A 20,583-nucleotide genomic window follows, 5' to 3' on the forward strand; every position below is an offset into this window, starting at 1 on the left:
CGACGACGAGGACGACGACGTCGACGACGATGACGATGACGACGACGACGACGAGGACGAGGACGAGGACGACGACGTCGTCGTCGACGACGACGGCGCAACGTAGCCATGTTGAGCTACGCATGCGCCGCGTGGGAGTCAGAGCCGCGGATTGTCGGGTCGAACGAGGAGGCCGGAGTCAGTGCACTGCCAGCCCCGGAACCGCGAACGTCGATCTCGCGCGCCCCCAGTGTCACCGTAGATTTGTCCGTGTCGCGTATAGCAGCGGTCTGCGCCCTCGCGTCCCGAGGTGGGTGCAGTCGGGTGGACTCGGTCGACAGACTCTACCACCTCTACTTTCCGAACTCTACTCGAGCCGCGTGCCAGGTCGTTCCACCCTGAGTTCCGAGCCGTCACTCGAGAGCTTCCGGAAGGAACGCGGAACCGGTATCGACACCGGACCAGCAGACAATAGTGCAGTGTTCTCTACCTTTGGAGCAGGCCCTCTTTCTCTCTTTCTCTACCTGGAGCCGCGAATGCGGTACCGGTACTGCGGCGTTTCCTTATGATCATCCGACCGACCGACCGACCGGCCGACCGATCGCTGTGCCGCGCCGCTCGTTGATTGGTCCATCTGGAGCTAACTGGCTTGGAAGGAGAGATTGGTTTCCAGCGGGGGGATCAGTGGCGAAGATGATGGTGATTTAAGAGTGTCGTGCAGTGCTCGTGTGCAATGGTAGAGGCAACCGTACGACCGATAGGCATAGAGGACCGTAGATGTACCAGCCAGGTGGGTGTTCGGGAATCGGCCAAGATCCCACTTCTAATAATCGCTACGCGTGCTATCGTGCTTCCATTTGTGGTCCAATTCTTTCCTCCCTTCACTTCTTTTACCTGCCCCCGCGATCGGTCGCGTGCCCTTCGGGGCGCGCTGCTCGTCTCCCCACCACGCCCAACGTTTGTGAACGGCCGCTGCACCGAACGTGAAAGAGGTGCTCCGAATTGCACGTCAGGGGTATGCGATCCACTATCAGAGAGATGGATATCATGCCATTGTTGTTTCGCCATCGAGATAGGCATGTAGGTGGGGATCGATGCACTTGCACGTCAGAATGTAAATCTTGCGTAGGGAGATAAGCTTGCCTCGGCCGATGCTTCGATTCGATTTAAAAAAATCATCAATTTCCTCCGATCTTGTCACTCCGCGTTCCACGCGTAGACGATATTTTGTTTCGAAACTGCAACGGATGCTGCGAGTCGGCACGCATTCGTGCTGCACTAAAAAAAAAACAAAAAATAATCTTATTTCTTTTATTTCTGCTTTTACACAGACGTGTAACGAACGGGAATAGAGTGTTTCCTATCGCTATTGATATGTTGAAATTGTGTCCCTAGTGCTGATAGATTGCGATTTCTAGTTTTTAAGTTCAGTTTAGGCGATTTTGCAACGATGTATTTTTCAACGATTAGATGTATCTATTAATTTTACAGCATTAAATAGAGAAATATAAATTTGTAGATATCTCAAGTTTATATTTTGTTCATTTGAAAGAGATAGTTTATTTATAAGATATGCATATGAAAACTATAATAATTTGAAAACTATCTCAGTTTTTAAACGTGTTAGGAAAATATCGACTTTTTTCGAGTAATGCCATCAATTTCTAGGTTTACTGACACGAGAATGTAAACCGTTTGCTCCAAAAAAGCCTCCGCTTTACTCGTAAATGTCGAGCGGATAGATTCCTATGAGTTGCTCACTCGAGATTATTCCGTCGTTTTCGTGAGTTCCACACGCGATATACACGATAATGCTCGAAACCTCGCTTCGGAATAGAGATTGATTGCAGCGTCTTTTGAAGAATAACGAGGATGTCGTTTTTCTCTTCCATTTGAGGTTTTCAACGAAAGCTCGCGTTCTGGACATTTCTTAGATACATTTGCCACACGCATTATTCCAATCTCACGCAAAGTTTTTTATAAATTACTCTTGAAATTGCTGCTAGCTGATAAAGAGAATATTTTTGGTCGAAATGGAAATACCGTTTTTATCTCCCGAAAGTACAGTCACGAAATAACGCTTTTTCATGAAATGAATAATTAGATTCTTTGAAATATATTTTTAACAATTTTAACAATTGATTAACTAAAGTAAACTGGAGAGAGCTTTTTTGGATGAAGTATCTTGTGTACATATTGACGTTCATATGTACAGAAAGGACTGACAGTGTGGTGATATTTTACGCGAGATCGAAACAGGTGCTTCAATGTGTTTCGAAAACATCGGTCCCCCGCGGCAAAAGGTATTTTTCGTCGCACCGCAGTAATGTTAATATAATACAAACATATTTCAACACTCAAAACTCTAATGTGAGGAGCGGACAAAAAAATTAGGTTAACTATTTTCCTTGTATTATTATATGACGCATATCATGTAAAGAGCTTATTGTGAAAATAATTTATATAAGTTGCAGTCGAAGGCAGCATGTAATATCGAATAATATGGTGCTGCTAACTTTTGCAATAAATAAATTGGACACATAATGATAAACCGGCAATAATTATCACTCGATAAAAGAATGTGTCATTATGTATTTATGTGTCAAAGCGGCGTGATGTATGAAATTTGATTGCTATTGATGTTCATTCTTGATGGTATATTAACATTTTAGTTTGTCATTTAACTCGTTTAAGTTGCAAATCTGATCGCAGGGAAGGGGGGATGGATGGTAATTTTCCACGCCACTTAATCCCTTACGTGCAGGCTAAAGCCGGAAAATCCCGAAGCGTATAATATGTAACAAGTTATAGTATTTATGATCTCGATTTTCATATTGGATCGGCATAATTTTCTGGTCGCTTAACAAGTAATTTACCAATTATACATGATTATTATACGATGATCGATAATATAGAATCAGCAACGCGTGAACGTTGACAGTACTCGATACGGGATTAAAAGTGAAAATATGATGCAGATTAACGAGGATATTGTTATAAACGAGGAAATTGAATCAAATTATAATTAACGATGGTAATATTATCGCGGACACAGCACCGAATACATGGGCACAATAAAGACGAATGAATATTTATTACGCGTCGAGAAATAATAGAGAAAAATCTACCATTCATACGATAATGAATATTACCACATTTGTTTTCTAGGCGTATTTGTGTAGATAGAGCAATCGCATGATAGCCTATTAAAATATTAATTACTTAATTAATTATTAATATTATTATTATATATGCGTTGAAACAAATTAACATGTTTCGTAACGAGAACTCTAGTTTACATTTTTTACTTCAATGCATGTTTTTATTAGGTATCATTCGCGAATGATGATCCGCGTTTTTTAATTTTATCAATGTCAAATGTTAGAACGTTAATTAATAATACCTAGAGTTAGAGAGATATTTGGTATTCACGATAGAGTGCAACACGTGGCGATAAAAGGGAGAGGGCCGTCGTCGCGAGAAAACGAGGTTATCCCAAACGAGACGGCGTGAATGAAGATTAAAGGGTCGCCATGTTGAGAAGCAGCGTTTTGTCAGCGTTTTAACGAAAACAAATGCAACATGTATTATCTCGCCGGCACGTTCGAGTAGCGGCACGTTGCACGTGCCGTTGGTAACTAGGAGGATAGTTGTGCGAAAATAATGACACATGTCTCAACGTGCACGTTGCATAAACTAGAAAGGCAAAGTCGCGTCGGCGTACGTTGATGGTGTAGGGTGTGTCGACCTCCAGGCATACCATTAGGGCTGGTGTCACGTAGGGAACTACAAGGGGGATAAGACCAGGGGGAGAGGGGAATTGTCCATAAAGTCTCATTGTCCCTCGAAAGTCGTAATGGACAGCGCACCGAGGAAATTGCTGAACGGCATTGCAGTCACCGCGCGCATTTAGAATTGCATCGCCGATCCTGCCGTCCCGGCATCTCGTTAGAAAGATTCTTAGAAAAGACCTTTTGACCGAAGAACTCTATCTTGTAGGACGTCTATGATACTTTCCGTTCCGTTACTTCCTTCAACATCATTGTATTATTAAAATAGTAAGTGAGTAATGATAATATATTTCTATATACGCATTTAAATATCATTCTTTGGCTGTTTAATCGCGCTCGGAAATAAGTTGTTTTAAGATGAGAATCGGTGAAATAAATTTATTTCTTTTCGTCGGATCAAATAAATTTTGCATACACGTGTAAGATTTTTTTCGTAAGTACATCAAATATGACTTAGTGGTAGAGTAGGTTCATTGATCTTAAGATGATCAAATCTATTTCTCTGTCCAGTCGACAACGAATGACTACGAACGATTAACTTCTCGGTACAACGGCGATCAATTGCACTTGACGAACGGTTCAGTGAATGCCAGTGAGAGACTAGAGCTCCTTTGGTCGGGACGGCTATTAAAAATACTTAACTCGTCGTCGGTCGATGACCTAATGTCGCCGATACCATTGACATGCAAATATAATCGGCATACGCTGGCATTACGCGTTCTCCGCGTTGTAACACTCGTCGGTTTTATTCGCGTTCGGTCGTTGGTCGTTGCGCGGGATATTTTGTAGACAGGCCGATTCCTCATGCGTTCGTTATCGCCATGATTGATGTCGCGTTATCACGCGGACCGGATGTGCGCTCGCGAATATCTCCCGGAGCATGGCGTATGTAGCACGATAACTTTGCGAACTCTCTATTGTATTAAGCTCCGCGTTACTTTCTTCGTCACTCGCTATTTACTGCTGGTGATATTATCGGTCAAATGATTTCCATAATTTCCATAAGCTCGTGTGCGCGAGAGGACAAAGTCCGCGCATGCAAATGCCGAGTTTATCGCACGGCTTGCCGCGCGAACTTATTGTTATTCGCACCTCTTCCTTAGAACTAATCGGCGCGTCAAAAAGAGGTGGTTGCATGGGTCGTCGTAAATATTCATTCGAAATCGATCAGTCGAGCAAACCCAAGGCCCCTTTGCGTTTCACAGTACGTCGTTGCAGTGACCGACTTTTTTCCCGTTGAATTCTACCTTTTGTCTTGCGCCCGGGTGATTTACCGGCGCATTGTGAGCGAGTCTCGGCAGCGACCGCCGCGTGCCTTTTTAGAAATTCAGATACTCTCCGCATGTCGATGCGCGCACAAAGCTCAAATGTGGAAGTGGACGCGGAACTCGCTGAAATTTCCTCGTGAGTTCCCGAATCGCCCATTCCGCATCCGTGCGTGAAAGTCGCGCTTACATCACGCCTGAGAAAGATAAAGGGGCCAGGGAGGGTTTTCTTGAAATATGTCGCCGTGGGAGAAAGAGCGACGAAAGTGTCATAAAATCCGTAGAGACGCGAAAAAATAGATAGAACATGTCGGATCGTAGATGTTGTTGGAGCGGTGAAAGACGAGAGGCGAGAAACGGAAGGCGAAGAAAGAGTCGGGAGGAAGAGCTGGGGTATAGAACATCCCGGGTAGGCGCATTTGAAAATGTAATCAGTATAATAGCAAGGTGGTTCTACGAAGCCGTGCAAGCGAGAAACGCCTGACGTCTCGACGCTTCTCTTTATGCGTCGCCTCTCCCTCCTTTTCGCCTAGCACCAATCTGCTCGCCTCCATCTCCGCTTTTCCATCGGTACATCTCTTTTCTGCTGCTGCATACCCTTACCATTCGTCCCTACGGGTTCTTTTAGTCCCAGAAAAACGTCTCTCTTTGTCCGTCCACTTTAATTTGTTAAAAGCGCGAAAAGCAACACCTGTCGTCAGACGAGATATGTGAGCTTCAAACGTGACTTCTTGAATGCGTGTATTCCAAATTACGCAGAAAATGATGCGAACGGTAGACAATAACAAACTGTGGTCATCACTTTTCTAGATAATATTTGTTTGTACAAGTTTTGAAAATGCGCTATTTTACTTATATGAAAATGTATTCTTTTTTTCTTTAGTTCATTTTCATACGATATATCCAATTGTCAGATATGCCGAATGCATGTTGCTCTTAATATTAGTCTGAATTAAAATACCATTTTTAATTTAGAAAACTTATGTACCGTGTACTGTGTAAAATTATCTTATTATAATTAATTAAATTGAATTTTATGAATAGAATGATAATTACAATAAAAACATTATTTCATTTCTTTGTTGAATTATTGAATATAATATATGAATTATTGAATATTATATATGAATACAAATAGTTCGTTTTTATTGTAAATATACATTTATATATTTGCCATAACAACATATGTCCTATATTTTAGTAATACATCTTTTAGATCATCTATTATTCTTTATAATTCTTAAATAAAATTAGATCATTCTACGATATTTGATTGTCCATTATTATTAGACATATGTATGTCCCGATTAAAAATTCTTCAAATCAAATTTCAAATTTTAGATCATTAAGAAATTGAGTTAGATTAAATATTTAAATTTTTAAATCTTATTATCTAAAATTAAATTAGTGAACTGCATTTTCGCGCATAATCTATTGAATCGCATGTAGCCTTGATTTGGCAAAGATGAAAACAAGGATATGATACGAATATATGTGTGTAAATAATCAAATCATCTTTTCATCTCTCCGTAAATATGAACGCCTTATCGAATTGTCGCAAAGTTAACTCCATGAAGAGCGGGAAAGTTCTTTAAACTTGTAAACTTGTGAAGCATTAACTATGTTTTCTATGCGAAAGTTTTCATTACGACTCGCACTTACGCTATCCCTACATAATGTCTAAACATGCGTTACAGCGGATTGCCCACGTTTTCGTTCGCTCGCCTCCTTATTCGCGATTCGCAACGGAGTTATTTTTACGCGTACACAAAAAGCCCGCGCTGCAACGTGCACAGGCGGCACGCAATAATTGTAATTAGACATCCTTGTGTATGTGTACACACGGATTCTATAAATTCCCGCTCGTAAAATCACCAAACGTAGACGTAGTTTATCGGGCCACAAATATCGCAGCACATACCAACGCGACTTATACAAGATTGTTCTATATAAATATTGGATTTACTTTTTAGCCATCAATTTTAATTTCTTTATGTAAAGCACACAGTCGTCATAGTCGTCGTAAGACGAACGAATGATACGGTGGAATCTGGTGCGGGCAATCGTCAAAGTGCGCGATAGAGCTGATCGACATTATCGCGGGCATTGAGGTCGAGTGTCACGGAGACTACTACGCGGTCTCCGTGAGCGAAACCGGGCCTCCTCGCACACACCGTATATTCTCCGCCAAGCACACTGTGTGTCTCGCTATGTGGCACGCACACGAGGACGTGCGTGAGAAACGTGCTTACGCACACCTCGACACGCACTTAGAGGTCGAGCGGTAGACACATACACGCGTGCGCTGACGCTCTACGCATGTATCGTCGACTCCACGCGGGATTACACGCGCGCTCGCGCTCGCCCTCGCACGTGTATACGTTCACGCACGACACGCACGCTTGTCGTGCGTATAGGTGGTCCGGAATGGTGACCGCGACACGGTATATAGCGACGGCTAAACCCTACTAAAGCTCGTAATGTATAGCCCGGCGCAACCCGTGCTACGCCCTCCGGCCAGATCCTCTCTTCTCTTCCAGCACCCTCCACTGTCTCCCGGGCCACCCTCTCTGATTTGCCACCCACCCTCTGTCGCCCTCCTCCCCTGTCGTCTCTCTTGTCTCCCTGGTCCTTCGGGGTTCTGATGGCGAACGCAAACCCGGTAGAGCGTTATCGACCTGTGGAGACGGTTTTAACGAATCGCTGATTAATTAGAACGGACCATCGCCGGTAACCTCTGGCGATCCTTATCGCGGCCGATGCACCGGGAATGTTCCTCGCTCGCAGACGCTGCCTTAAAGGTGCTCCGTCGCGGTAGTAAGAGAGAGAGAGAGAGAGAGAGAGAGAGAGAGAGAGAGAGAGAGAGAGAGAGAGAGAGTGCTTGAATTTCCGTGCACGCGCGCGGTACCTTCTACGTGCAGGCATTGTCAGTGGGTAGCCGCACCACATTTACGAAAAGAGGAATGCACGGCGTGATAATGCACGGCGATGTGTCAGCATTTACGAAAAATGCTTGTAACGTTGTGTAATAACATCAGATTATAATTCATTCGACACATTATAATGTAATAAATGTTAATAATCTAATAATTCAAAAAGTAAAGTGCAGTGGTGGTAGAGGTGTTAACGAAAGATCAATATTAACAATGTTATTTGCGTTTTATTGGAAAGACAAAATCATTGGTTGTACAGGTAATATGAATAAGAAATATCATTTCGTTAAGTATTCCGTATAAATTATTCAAGATGTATTTAACAATACTTTGAAATTAAACAGGAATTAAAATGTTTGCGAATTGTACATATTTAAGATGGTATGTGTTGCTTACGAGTTTAAATGTAAAAATAGAATGGCGATTCGTGCTCGCTCAAATAAGTGATTAATTTTGAAACATAAGACCATTATACTCGAAAAATTATTTGTAAATGCGTAAGCCGATGAACTACTTGCATTCAATGCATCTCGTTTTGCTTTAATATAGAATATTCATTTCAATATAAAGACACAATTAAATTTTAAAGCATGATACGAATTTCAATGGTGAAAGGTAAAGTTTTGCATTGAGAGAGATAAAAACTCGCTTGCAGCATGTTGAGTAATTGGAATTCGATACATTGTACATTTCACTGCAGTGATTCGCGACAAACTATTTTTACTCGCGCAGCAGGTAGTACAATAAAATTCGTGTCGGCACAGATATATGCTTTTCATATTTCCGATAGGCACGAAATGTACCAATACGATAATATTGAATTTTTCGAATTTTCTGTTTCGGCACGTTTAAGTGCGCAATAATGGAAATGTACGGCAACAACGAAAGGCGATGGCGCGTTACATCGAGTTGCGCCGTTCGCAATCGATGTTATACGTTTTCTGTCACATTTCCTGCTGCAAAATATTATATTCTCTACGGAAGTCAACGTGCAAACGCGCGTTCGTTCAAAAGTGTTCGAATCATTTTTACGTATATTACAAATCGTGTCATTTCACGCCACATAAATCTTTTTTAACTATCTACTGAATTATTGATGCCAGATTATCTAGAACGAACAGATTTGATAAATTGAGTCTATCGTTTATTTTTTTTTTTTTTTTTACATCGATCTGATTGTTTGATATTATTAAAAAAATATATTGCATTAAAAAAGATCATTTGTAAACATTTCAAAAAATTATCTATAGAAAAATATAAGTATTAAATCACACATTAAAATTAAAAATAAGATAGAAATGTCGTATTTGAAAAGACTTAGAGACTTTTCATATTTATTCGATATATCACTGTATGAAAATCCGATGACGAGAGAGATCCCTTGTTGGCAATAAAATTCCCGTTCGTGAATCTTTCATAAATATTTTTTATTTATTTTTTTTTTTTTATCAAACAGTTGTGGTTTAGAATTACTCCGAAGGCGACAATGTTCAACAAGATTTTCGTTTTGATCACTTCGTAACCAATGCGCCACATAGTACACGGTAAAATAACAAATAGTTTAAAATTATTTTCAATTTACAAATCAACCTGAACGTAGTCTGCAGAGGGCGGTGTCTTCGAATTAAAGTGTTCCGCGGTCATCCCCCTTCAACCGTCGTATCCTGTTTTCTTAAACCTAAATTTATTGTTTGCCCGCCGCTCCTCGTTCAGCTCTTTTCCGTCTCTCGGGGGAGTTTAATAAATCTCTGTCGTGTTTTGCAGCGACCGGGAAAACGAGGAGGTTCCTTCCTCCTCGTTGTTAGGCGTCACTTCCGGCAGGGCCACCCTTGGCATCCCTACACGGTCAAATTTTCTGAAGGGAGAAACTTTGTGAAATCAGAACAATAATTGCCATCAATAATGTCTATTCGTGTAAAGATATAAAATATACTTTGTACAAAATTTTTGTTTATTATTAAATATATTATTATTATTTTAAAAATAAAAAAAAAATTAAAACATTTTTGATTAGCTATGTTGAGACGTTCAAGATATCTCCTTCACAATTTATATCTTCGATTAAATTTCGATGTACAAATAAAATTATCTATATCTTATCTTACTTGAATTAACTGATATATTAATCGAAGAAAATAGTAAAATATTGTATAACAATTTAATATAAGTAGAGATTGATTAATATAAATAGAGAATTGAAGTGGAACTTTTCCACAATATTTTTTTCTTTGTCTAGCTAGGGTTATCAAAGTGATCGATATTCCGCTGCAGGCAAAATTTACATTCTAAACTATGATAATAACTGTGATGAAGTATGCATTAATCTATTCTAATTTAATTTTAGTCTTCGGTACATCATTATTAGACTCGTATTATCAGTGCCTTCATGTCATAAATATGGGCCAACCGAATTTATCCATAGATAGCAAGATACTTTCTAGTATCTTGAATGTACGTGTTTTATCTCGGCAGCGCGATATCAGTCGGCAGTAAAACGAAAACGAAAAAAAAAAAAAAAAAAAACGCCGACGGATTGGAGAACGAGATGGGTAATCTCTCTTGGTTTAGTTCGCGAAACGCGCGGTTTACTGATAGCTCGAACGACAATAGACAGTCGGTATCACTGGCTAGTGGGGACCACCCCCTGATATCGTTTCGTTTCACGCAACCATCGAAATTTAGTATTGCCATAAAAATGCCGCGAAAGGCAGGGGTTGCACTCGCGTCGATGAACCGAAAGGGAAAGGGAGAAACGTTGGCCGGGAGGGACGTTGGCCGAGAGCGGTACGTCGAGGGTGGCTGCGGGTGCGAAGGCGACGGTGCAAAGAGAGGGATGAGACGCACGCGTGTCACGACGGCAGGTCTATTTTCAGTTGATGCTCGAACGCCATCCCTAAAACAATATCCCAGACCGTGTACGCGGAGCCCGGAGCAAGAGCGAAACTCTGTGCGGCGAGATGGACCGACGGGGACGGAAAAAGGAGGATGGCTGAAAGAGCGGCAGGCGAGAGCTTCGCGTCGCGGTCACTTTATTTTAACGTCGAGCGACGATAAAACACGCTGAAACGTCGGCGCGAAGTTGAAAGTTTTTACAAAGCCTTATCCGCAGAGCCTTGGCGAAGCTGGTTCCGAACTAAGCGCGAATATCAGTCGCTGATAATATCGCTCCGCGCATTTTTGCCACGGAAGATCCGTCCGAGAATATCTTCTCTCATTTGAAATCTGATATAACGAGGTTAAACGAAACGCTCGCGCATCGCGGATTTACTTTAACCCGGTTATTCTGGACGTTGTTGGAAACTTCGTGGCGAGCTTACATTCCAAAGAGAGAGAGAAAGAGTGAGTAAGAGAGAGAGAGAGAGAGAGAGAGAGAGAGAGAGAGAGAGAGAGAGAGAGAGAGAGAGCTCAGATAGTTTATTATTTCTTGAGGAAATACGCGAAAGACGGCAAGTAGAAAATGGACATAAAATCGTCGAATGATTACGCGAAAAACAAGTGTCTTCGCGGAAAAGTACGGTTCAAAAGTTTCAAAGTAAACACGTCGTCTTAAGAAGCTACGAGAGAGATAAAATTGCTTCGATATGGCTAAAGAGCTTCGTAACGTTGCGGAAGTTATTATAGAAAACACTATAGCGAAAACAGCTGCCGGGTATCTATCGAATTAAGGGCGAGCACCGCTCCGGACTGGGTTTAAGTGACGAAATTAATCGATTATAGCGGAACGTATTGAATTGAAGATAAGGGCGCGTAATGGCGGAAGTCGGAATCGTTAATTCGCTGATTTTACTTTCACGAGGTGTTAATCAGGCAACCAGAAAAAGGTGTTTCGTGGGCGCAGAGGCGAGGAGGGGAAATTTGTTGCGGATTTGCATATTCATGGTGCGCACGTACTTACCCGTCGTGAAAACATTTACCTTGGGTAGTCTTTATTATTCCTGGCTGTTACGAAAGCTTCGAATTCAAGACTTTGTTGTTTCCATGCGAATAAGTTTGTCACGCCCATGGCTCTTATTATCGTTCAAATAGAGCTAAAGCTTTCGGAAAGCTGTTTTTTGTTTCCTGTTACCAGAGTAACAGGCTATTTTATTCGGCGTAAGCTGTTTGGCACGCATTTTGGCTCTTTTAATTAGACAGATAGTTTTAATTAGATAGATAGTTTCTCAACAATATTCGTTCATTATTTTACTATTATTTTATTTGATATTTTACATTGTTCTTACAACTGAGAATGTTACGTATAAAAACGCCAAAAACATAATCTTAAAGTATGTTTTTGTAATGAACTAATGAATTGATGTTATTGATAAAAGTGGGTATTAAAACTTTTCTCCACTAATGAATGGCTCGAACTACCGCGTTTCAAGCCGATGATTCAAACTCGTCGGAAAGTGAGCGAAGGATGCGAACCGGTGGTAACTTTATCGAATCTACTCAATTGTATGAAAACTCCTTGAAGTACCGGAATACAGACTCCTCCCTTCAAAATTTTTACTTCAATTTACTTGAAAAGTTATTTTTGTTGTAATTCTTTTACTACCGTAATTACTTTCTAATTACATCGCGTGATTTCGCTAAATGAATGACGTGTTTAGAATAAATAATATAATAGCTCTATTTGAAGAAAAAATAATTTCTAATAACGAAACTTATTAATCGTAGTCTGTAATGATTGATATATGAAAGGACGTTATTGCGTAATACATGTCAAAGTGTTGTAAAGAGTGTTCACTTCGTAATCATAAACTCCAAACGTTCTATAACTTCTGAAGCTATTTATAGCACTCGCCTCCGTGCCAACGAAACACACAAGTTGTTCATATGCTATAAGTATGCGAGCAAAGTTTGCAGCAGGTGCATAAACAAACAGAAGCCAAGTTCAGAATATTACATGTTATGATTACTTAAGCAGTTATTTCAAAGCCGTCACTACTTTGCAGTTAAGTGCCTCGATCTTCAGTTTACGATTGCAAGTTGTGAAGCGAATTGATTTGGTTCCGTTGGCCGTAGACCGATAAGGAAACCGAGGGAATCTGAGTAAAACTGAGGACGTGGAGAAAGATGGAAAAAGAGAAAGCAGAGAGCAGAGGAGATTTAAGAAAGAGAAAGAGAAAGAAATTGGACGGTTCGCAGGATGCTTCCTCGGCTTCGTTAGTGACTTTATAATAATGAGAACTCAGGCGGTAGAGGGTGAACTGGAAAAATGGAATCACTCCTCTAATCACTGACCTTCGTTGCGGGGAACAAAGCCGCGAGGAGAGCCTCCATTCGAATGATTATCGGGGAAAAAGGTCTCACGATTCGACGGAATCCGGAGAGAGCAAAAACTGGAAAACGGATCTGATAGCGTGAGGAAAATTTACTCGCGAGATTCACTAGCGGATTTTCTTGAATTCTGCTCCGGTTTTTCAAAGCGCATCTCTCCGGATTGCATCGCCATGGCGAAAACGCGTGGCGTTTCGTTAATCGCGTATAATTTTGTTCGTTTATGATATGAAAGGCCAAAGCGGATGATGTAGGAGCAAATAATCGGCGTTTATTCCATGATGATTTTAAAATGGATCTTTATACACATTTGGGATAAATAGTTTTAATTAGCCAATGGTCGGATGGTGATGTTACGTAGGCGCAGCAACATCGGTATGGGAATATTTGCCCATACGTGTCGATCCCTTTTTTAATTCCGTACGTTATTGTATACTCGGCCGTATTCATCGCGTAAATTGTTTGGTCGAACGCGGAGAAATAATAACGGTAATGACTGCGAAATTAAAGCCGCGTATGCCGAGATAAAAATTCGATTCGGCCACGCTTTCCATCCCCCGCTGTCGGGATAGCGTTTTTTTTTTTTTTCATTTTATACTGATGATCGCAATATACTCGCACTTTTTTCTCACTTTTTTTTTCGCAACGCGCCCGTTAACACTTTCGCGTCTACTATTGACGGTATCCGGTGCACTTTGACGGTCGTTAACGGAGAGACACCGAATGCGATATTGAATCGCACGATCGTGAACAATCGGTGACAATGCCCGATGAATAGATTGGAAATGGGGCAAAATAACCTACGGCGAGAGATGGCGTATACTTTTTGATAGTATCAAAAAGTATAGTTAACGTTGATCTTCCATTGGAACAGCCAGCCGTTTCATCAGCCGTGAATAAAATTTCTGTTTGTCGAATAATCATCTCTCCCTTTTCACACAATCAGAAAAGGAATAATTGTATTTATATTTAATTCATGATGAAGTTATATATCCATATAGAGATACGCATAGTAATTTCTTTATTCTTGATATTCTTGATACGTTACTCCGCTATCACGTTTAGATCAAGTGCGTAAGTAACGTAAAAGCCAATGATATTACATCGAGATATTGCGTTTATGACAGCCTGTATTCTTACTCTTGCATGCTACAGCTATTACAGATTTTGCGATAGGCTCGATTATATTGTAACACGCACAAGTGCGGTAACTACCTCTAACATCACAAAACATTTACTCCCGAAATATAATATAATAATATCGCGTCGCGATGATTTGCGTTTGTCGGCCATGGAGTTTGCCGCGCGTCCGCATTGTTCAACAATGCGTTTAGCCTATTTGCGAAATATCAGTATGTACGCTGGCTGCGTACATACGCATGTTGACCGTGCATACCGGCAAATCGGCGCGCGATTAATTCGCGTGGTGTTGCGGGGAGCACGGAAAACATCTGAACCGCAAAGCGTTAAACCCCGACACCGTTTGCGAGAGCGGAGACAAGAGACAGACAGACGGAGAGAGAGGGAGAGAGAGATGAGAGGTGCTCGCGTCGGTGCTTGACGGTATCGCCGAGGGAGCGAAAACGCGCGGAGGAGCGGAGAAACGCATCGAGTACGAGAAAACGAATCCCGCGACGCGACGGATTGGGGGAATGCACGTAAAAATCCAGAGAATTCCCGAGAAAGCCACAATCTAACCGTAACTTCACCGACGGGCCCTGGCGCAGTTTTCGAAGGACTGCAAGTGCGTCAGAGTGAAAGAGAGCGAGGGAGAGAGAGGAAGGGAGAAAGAGAGAGAGAGAGAGAGAGAGAGAGAGAGAGAGAGAGAGAGAGAGGAGGGAGAGGGGGAGGGAGGGAGAGAGATACATTCGGGAGACGAGATATACAGCCTACCATCGGCGCGATGCATAAATAACGATATCGGTGTTTTCACAAGCACACACGCTACCAAGCGTGTACAAGGGAGGTTACTCTACCGTAGCACCGGCCCGCGGTATATAACTCACCCCGTCGAGAGTCGTGCACACTGAATAGAGTCAACGGGATCGATACCTATCGGCCTGTACATAGACACACGCTCCGAGGACACACGGTCTTCTACGCTCTCTCGATTCCCTCGCGCGTGGGATTCGCACCGTCCCTAGCAGTCAGCTAGTAATCTTCCTTTCGCGATAAATGCGACGACATAAACTTTGATTTCGTTTGATTCTCCTTACTGGAGGGATATCTTTCTGAGGCTTGTCTGTGTGTCCTCTATTCAATTTCAAAATTTTTTTCTCGCGTCGTTTCAAAAAAGCATCGAAATATCTATTTCGCAAAGATAAACGAGCTTCAATAGCTTTTTATTGCGAAAAAGAAATAAGTTGTGTATTACTGTAATTTTTCGATATTTTCAGATATATTTATATGTGTATAGCAAATATTTATGACGTATACACAAGTTGTCATAAAATTATTAGATTCTATTGGTTTATTCGATTATCCATCTCGCTGCTTGCGATAGGGTTCGATAGTGAATTTTCAATTGCACGAACAAAAGACAATTATCATGGATAAAAAGAGAGATACGCGACCGAATAGGAATACAGAGCTAAGGACAGAATACTAAATAACGTATACCGATAAAAGAGCTATTAATAATGACGCGATCAAAGAGATTGAATGTATCGACGGGCCGGTGCAGCGCCGCGCAATTCGATTTAATCTTCTCCGTAATTAGACAAACGGCTGCTAATGCAAAAGATATTTCAATCGTTATCGCAGCTTAAAGCGATTTTTAAGCGAATTAAAAATCGATACTGCCGTGTTATGGCTAAATGCTATCCCGCGCTCTGCTCCATGATACCGCGACGCTCTATACGCGCCTAGTTTCGGTCGGACGAGCTTTTCCGGGGCATTTAGGGGTTCGGGTGATATATCGGGGGATAAATACAGCGCGTTCCATGGTACCGGGATACGCCCCGTGCGCTGCTTTACCCCCGAGATCACGCGACACCAAATAATGACCGACTCTGCAACCCCGGATTAGCAAATCCCGTGTGGAATTAGGTGCGCTCTGCAGAGGGTTTCAACTCATAGCTCCACGATCTTCTGTGGCCTTTTGGCTGACGTAATAAATCGATCGTCCTGACAGTATCGTTTGACAACTCGCGGCTCCAGAAAAACAAATTTCTATTTGACGTTTAAAAAAAAAATTGAGATACAAATTTGTAGAAATTCCATCATCACAGATTCCGAGCAAATCTATTCTTTATTTATTAATTGAAATTTGTTTAATAAATATATGAAATTACACATAACGGCAACTTTGCGCTATTATATATAATAATTAGACATTTTTAATGTAGCGTGTTTATAAACCAATATAATTTTTGTTACTTTCTGAAGTCGAACGAGCGTCGAGCGTTTCTTGCTTAATATGTCTGGCAAGTTTCCCGTATGTCACGAGGATGACGCACGTTTTAATTATTTACAAGAACCGACAGATGCGAGCGGCAACTTACTCACGTGCGATTTGTTCCGCTCCACGACGAATCGTCCGATACCGATTCCAATCCGACGCACGTTCTTCTCCATCGCTGAAGCAAGGGAGAGGCGAAATGGAGCCGCTCTCATCAACGGTGCAGCAAGTTCATAAATAATGCAGACCCTATGTAGGCCTGACCCCCCTCCCGCTGGCGACAACTCCATCTGCGTTTTTCGAGAGGCAGCACGTACAACTTGGATGTTCTATCGTGCGAAATCTTTAACCTCTGAATTAACCCCTTTTTAGGCCCCGGAATTTTTATCTAGAGATGCGGAATCCCGCGTCGTTGGTCAATGAATCCTGATTAGAGACTGTTAAAACAACGGAAATAGATCGATATACCATTCGCGGTGGAAGCATCATGCAATGTGCAAATCGATCAATCACAGTTTATTATTCATTCGTTTTTATTCGACGTCAATTTTAGAACGATTCGAAAATTTGATTTGTCTGAGTATAATTAATGGATGATAAATCAATCGTGGAAATAATCTAAATCCAAGCCAAGATTCGTAGCCATCACATCGAAAATTAATTTTGTTTTACTATGATTATCCTGCGCGCTGTTAAACTCCGCGAACTACATCTCCTATAATAAGATGAGTGAATATATTGAATTTCTTAAATACCAGATCTTATACAATCTGACAGCATATATGATATTAATCTTTTAATATATAAGGAAGCGCATTTAAACTATTCAGCTGCAATAATATACGGAAAGAAATATGAGGATCCAATACTTTTTAGTAAAAAGTAAAAAGTACGCTTTTATTATTATTATTATTATTATTATTTCTTTTATTGAAACAGAACAATATCTGAATAGAATCGTTCGCATCCATTTCTTTCGCTACATATGGAAACACGCTAAAGGAAGAGAAGTGAAAATCGCACGTTCAAAAGTCGCAAATATAACTCGGAGCCGTCTCGGAAGGAATTCATGCGGAGAATCTAAAGAACGAGGCGCGCTTACTGAAGAACGCGATATTCCTAGGGGATATGTCATCGTTCGCGGGCTGTAAAAGAAGACGAGGTAACGACAAGATTATAGGGTGAATGGTTCCGGCCGTGGGGGGGGGGAGAAGGGGGGGGGGGAGAAAATGCTAGACCAACTCACGGAAGCGACCGAGCTGCGTATCGAGCAGTATAATCTGCACTTATAACTCCGTTACTATACCCCGCGTTCATTTTTACTATTAATTTGTTAACACTTTGATCACGCAAAAGTGATTTAATTATTTAACTAACGAGGCGTTACTAAGCGTATACACGATTATGCATTTGAAGATAGATTCTTTTATAATATCGCGTTTGGAAGTCGCGTTTTGTGTTTAGCGAACAAAAACGCAGCTTTAGAGAAAAATCGTCATCAACGGAAAAATTAAAATGCTTATCGTAATTCGTAATATACAATATTACAACATTTTTAATATCAAGTGCACAGTGACATAAATAAATACGTCTCGTCAATTTATATTTTTTTGTTAATCAGAAATCTCTAGATAGTTCTTTTACGTCGTAACGATGTGTGACTGTGCCGTTTGAAATGATGTAATGATTATGAAGCGTATAACGCGAAGGAAAAGTGCTTGCATGCTCACTCAGATAGGGTGCATATACCGCGCGCGTAGGGTGCCGCGCGGCTCGGCGACGGTAACGGCGCGGTGCAAGCACCTCGCGATGAAATATGAACGGCGGTGCTCTCGCGGCACAGATGGCTGAATTTGAGGTCGCTGCTTCCTGCAGCAATAATGCCGTCAGATCGATAGGCCGCGGCTATAGATACGAGCGGAATAGCGCGGATAACCCCTTTTCGAATTCATTTCTTCCGCGGCACGTCTCCCGCCGATCTGGACTCCCTCCCCCCCTCCTTCCCCCTTCTCTCTCTCCCTTACTCACTCTCTTTCTCTCTCTCTTTTGTCGTCCTTCTCTCTCCGTCGGCCGCGCGTTTCCATTCCCCGCCGCGTCTCCATCATCCCTCTCTCGATCTCACCCCCTCGATTCTCCGTCCCTCTTTCTTCTCCGCGCACTCGGGGTAGAACAGCCTTCGTTCGTACTCGTCTCCTTATCGATCCGCCTACCGTCTAGCTTACGGCGTATGTGCTCCGGAGCGCACCTTGTACCGGAAGTGAAAAGGGGCGGGATCGTGGCACCGGTCGTGCTTGGCACGACGACGAGTCTGCTGCTTCGCTGTGCCCGCCGACGTGCCCCTGTCGATCGTGACTCGAACCAACTCAAACTCAGTGTCGCAATATCGGGGATATCGTATCGATCGCATTCGTAGTTAGGATTAAATGTCCCGAATTAATCCACGGATTAAGGATCTCATGGCACAGCGGAAAATAATTCTAAGAAGAGTTAAACGGAATGACGTATTTATCATTTTAACGATAAATGATTTTTATTACAGAATTCGCTTATTAAGATTTTATAACAAATTAAAATATAAATTTCCAATTAATCCAATTTCCAATTAATAAGATATAACACAGATATTCTCTCATTAATGATAATAATTTTAATTGTAAAAACATTAATGAATATAAAATTCTGCATATATTTCGATTGAAGTCTAAACAACACTTTGTGATTTTACACCTCGCGTTTTTAGCTTCTCGATTTTTCGGAAAACTTCGAACATTGTCCTATAGTAAGTCCTCATGAGTTAGACACGAACAGACGCTAAATGGACCGGCAGAAACGCGCACAACGGGGAGATGAGACCGTAAATTTGATTAGTCTGCGAATGCGGGAGAGTCTGCACTTAGACAACCGCACGCATGCATCGCTAGAGACGAATAGAGGCAACCTGCGACAAACCACACATGTTTGAGAGAAATTTCTTGAATCTTGATATAACACGTCGCGACATGATACAACAATATCGGAATCTAAGAATGAGTAGAATTTTTTATTTCTATATACAATTTTATCCTACTCGACAAAATTAACATACATAAACATTAGGATAAAACTTGTGAAATCATTTACAAAATAATACATATATAAATAATACATATATAAAGTTCTTAAATAATATATTTTTCTTTCAAAATTGCTGCCGTAACGGACAGTGATATTTCAGATTATTTATTAAATAAAATAAGTTAAGAGTTGAATTTTACAAATCAATTCTTGCTTTCATATAAACAGCAAGATCGCTTTTTTTAAAGCTCTCACATCTTTCTTCTTTCCCCGCGGTAACGCGTACAGATTTGCTGGCGCCATCGTTCTCCTCGCGATTTATATTTCCCCGGTTTAAAACGATTTATTTAACGTTCGGGCTCTCTTACCAAGAGTCGTAGATGCCAGCGGCGGACGAGGCGATACAGGATTTTCCGAGCATTTCGTTCTTTTTTCGTGCCGTAACCGGAGTTCCTCGCAACATACCAGGCCGCAAAGGCCATAAATAAATTCGCTTTGCTTCTACATCGGCACATGTGATATAAAACAGAGGGAAATCTCGAGAACGCGTTCGCGGCCGAAAGGTAGAAACAGCGATCGACTCGGGCCTGTCGTGTCGGAACGATCAACGGCAACGGTAGCTGTAATTTTTAGTCACGGGAATGTCCAGGGGGCCATTAACCCTTTAGCCTACTGGCGCGGCCCGATCGACAGCAGCCACCAGGAAGGGAGCTAGAGCAGGTTACCTATACAGCTGAGTATTCAGAAGAGAGAGGAACGTCATATGAAGCGAGTTGGCCAGGAAGAGACGGATATGGGAAAAAGAGAACGCGCGCGAGAATGGAGAGGAAAGGAGCGGAAGAAGAAGGGATACCGAAAGAGCGAGCGAGCGAGCGAGAGAGCAAACGAGACAAGAAAGA

At 41.7% G+C, this 20,583-nt stretch overlaps 1 protein-coding gene across 10 annotated transcripts in view; it reads left to right on the forward strand.

Moving 5' to 3' along the window:
* The window catches only part of Ten-m (teneurin transmembrane protein Ten-m), a 499,088-nt gene that overhangs the window by 300,855 nt on the left and 177,650 nt on the right, over window positions 1-20,583 (forward strand). For 2 of the 10 annotated variants that reach the window (XM_089085485.1, XM_089085484.1), the window contains exon 1: window positions 203-769. The exons of the other annotated variants lie outside the window; for them this stretch is intronic. Coding sequence is in view for 1 of the 2 variants with exons in the window: in XM_089085484.1 (XP_088941610.1) it covers window positions 757-769 (13 nt within the window). In the remaining variant the exon portion in view is untranslated. Of the gene's footprint in view, window positions 1-202; window positions 770-20,583 lie in introns of those variants that run through there. 10 annotated transcript variants of the gene reach the window in all.

Source organism: Pogonomyrmex barbatus, unplaced genomic scaffold (genome assembly GCF_055798465.1).
Source record: "Pogonomyrmex barbatus isolate J1 unplaced genomic scaffold, ASM5579846v1 scaffold10, whole genome shotgun sequence".
NCBI lineage: Eukaryota > Metazoa > Arthropoda > Insecta > Hymenoptera > Formicidae > Pogonomyrmex > Pogonomyrmex barbatus.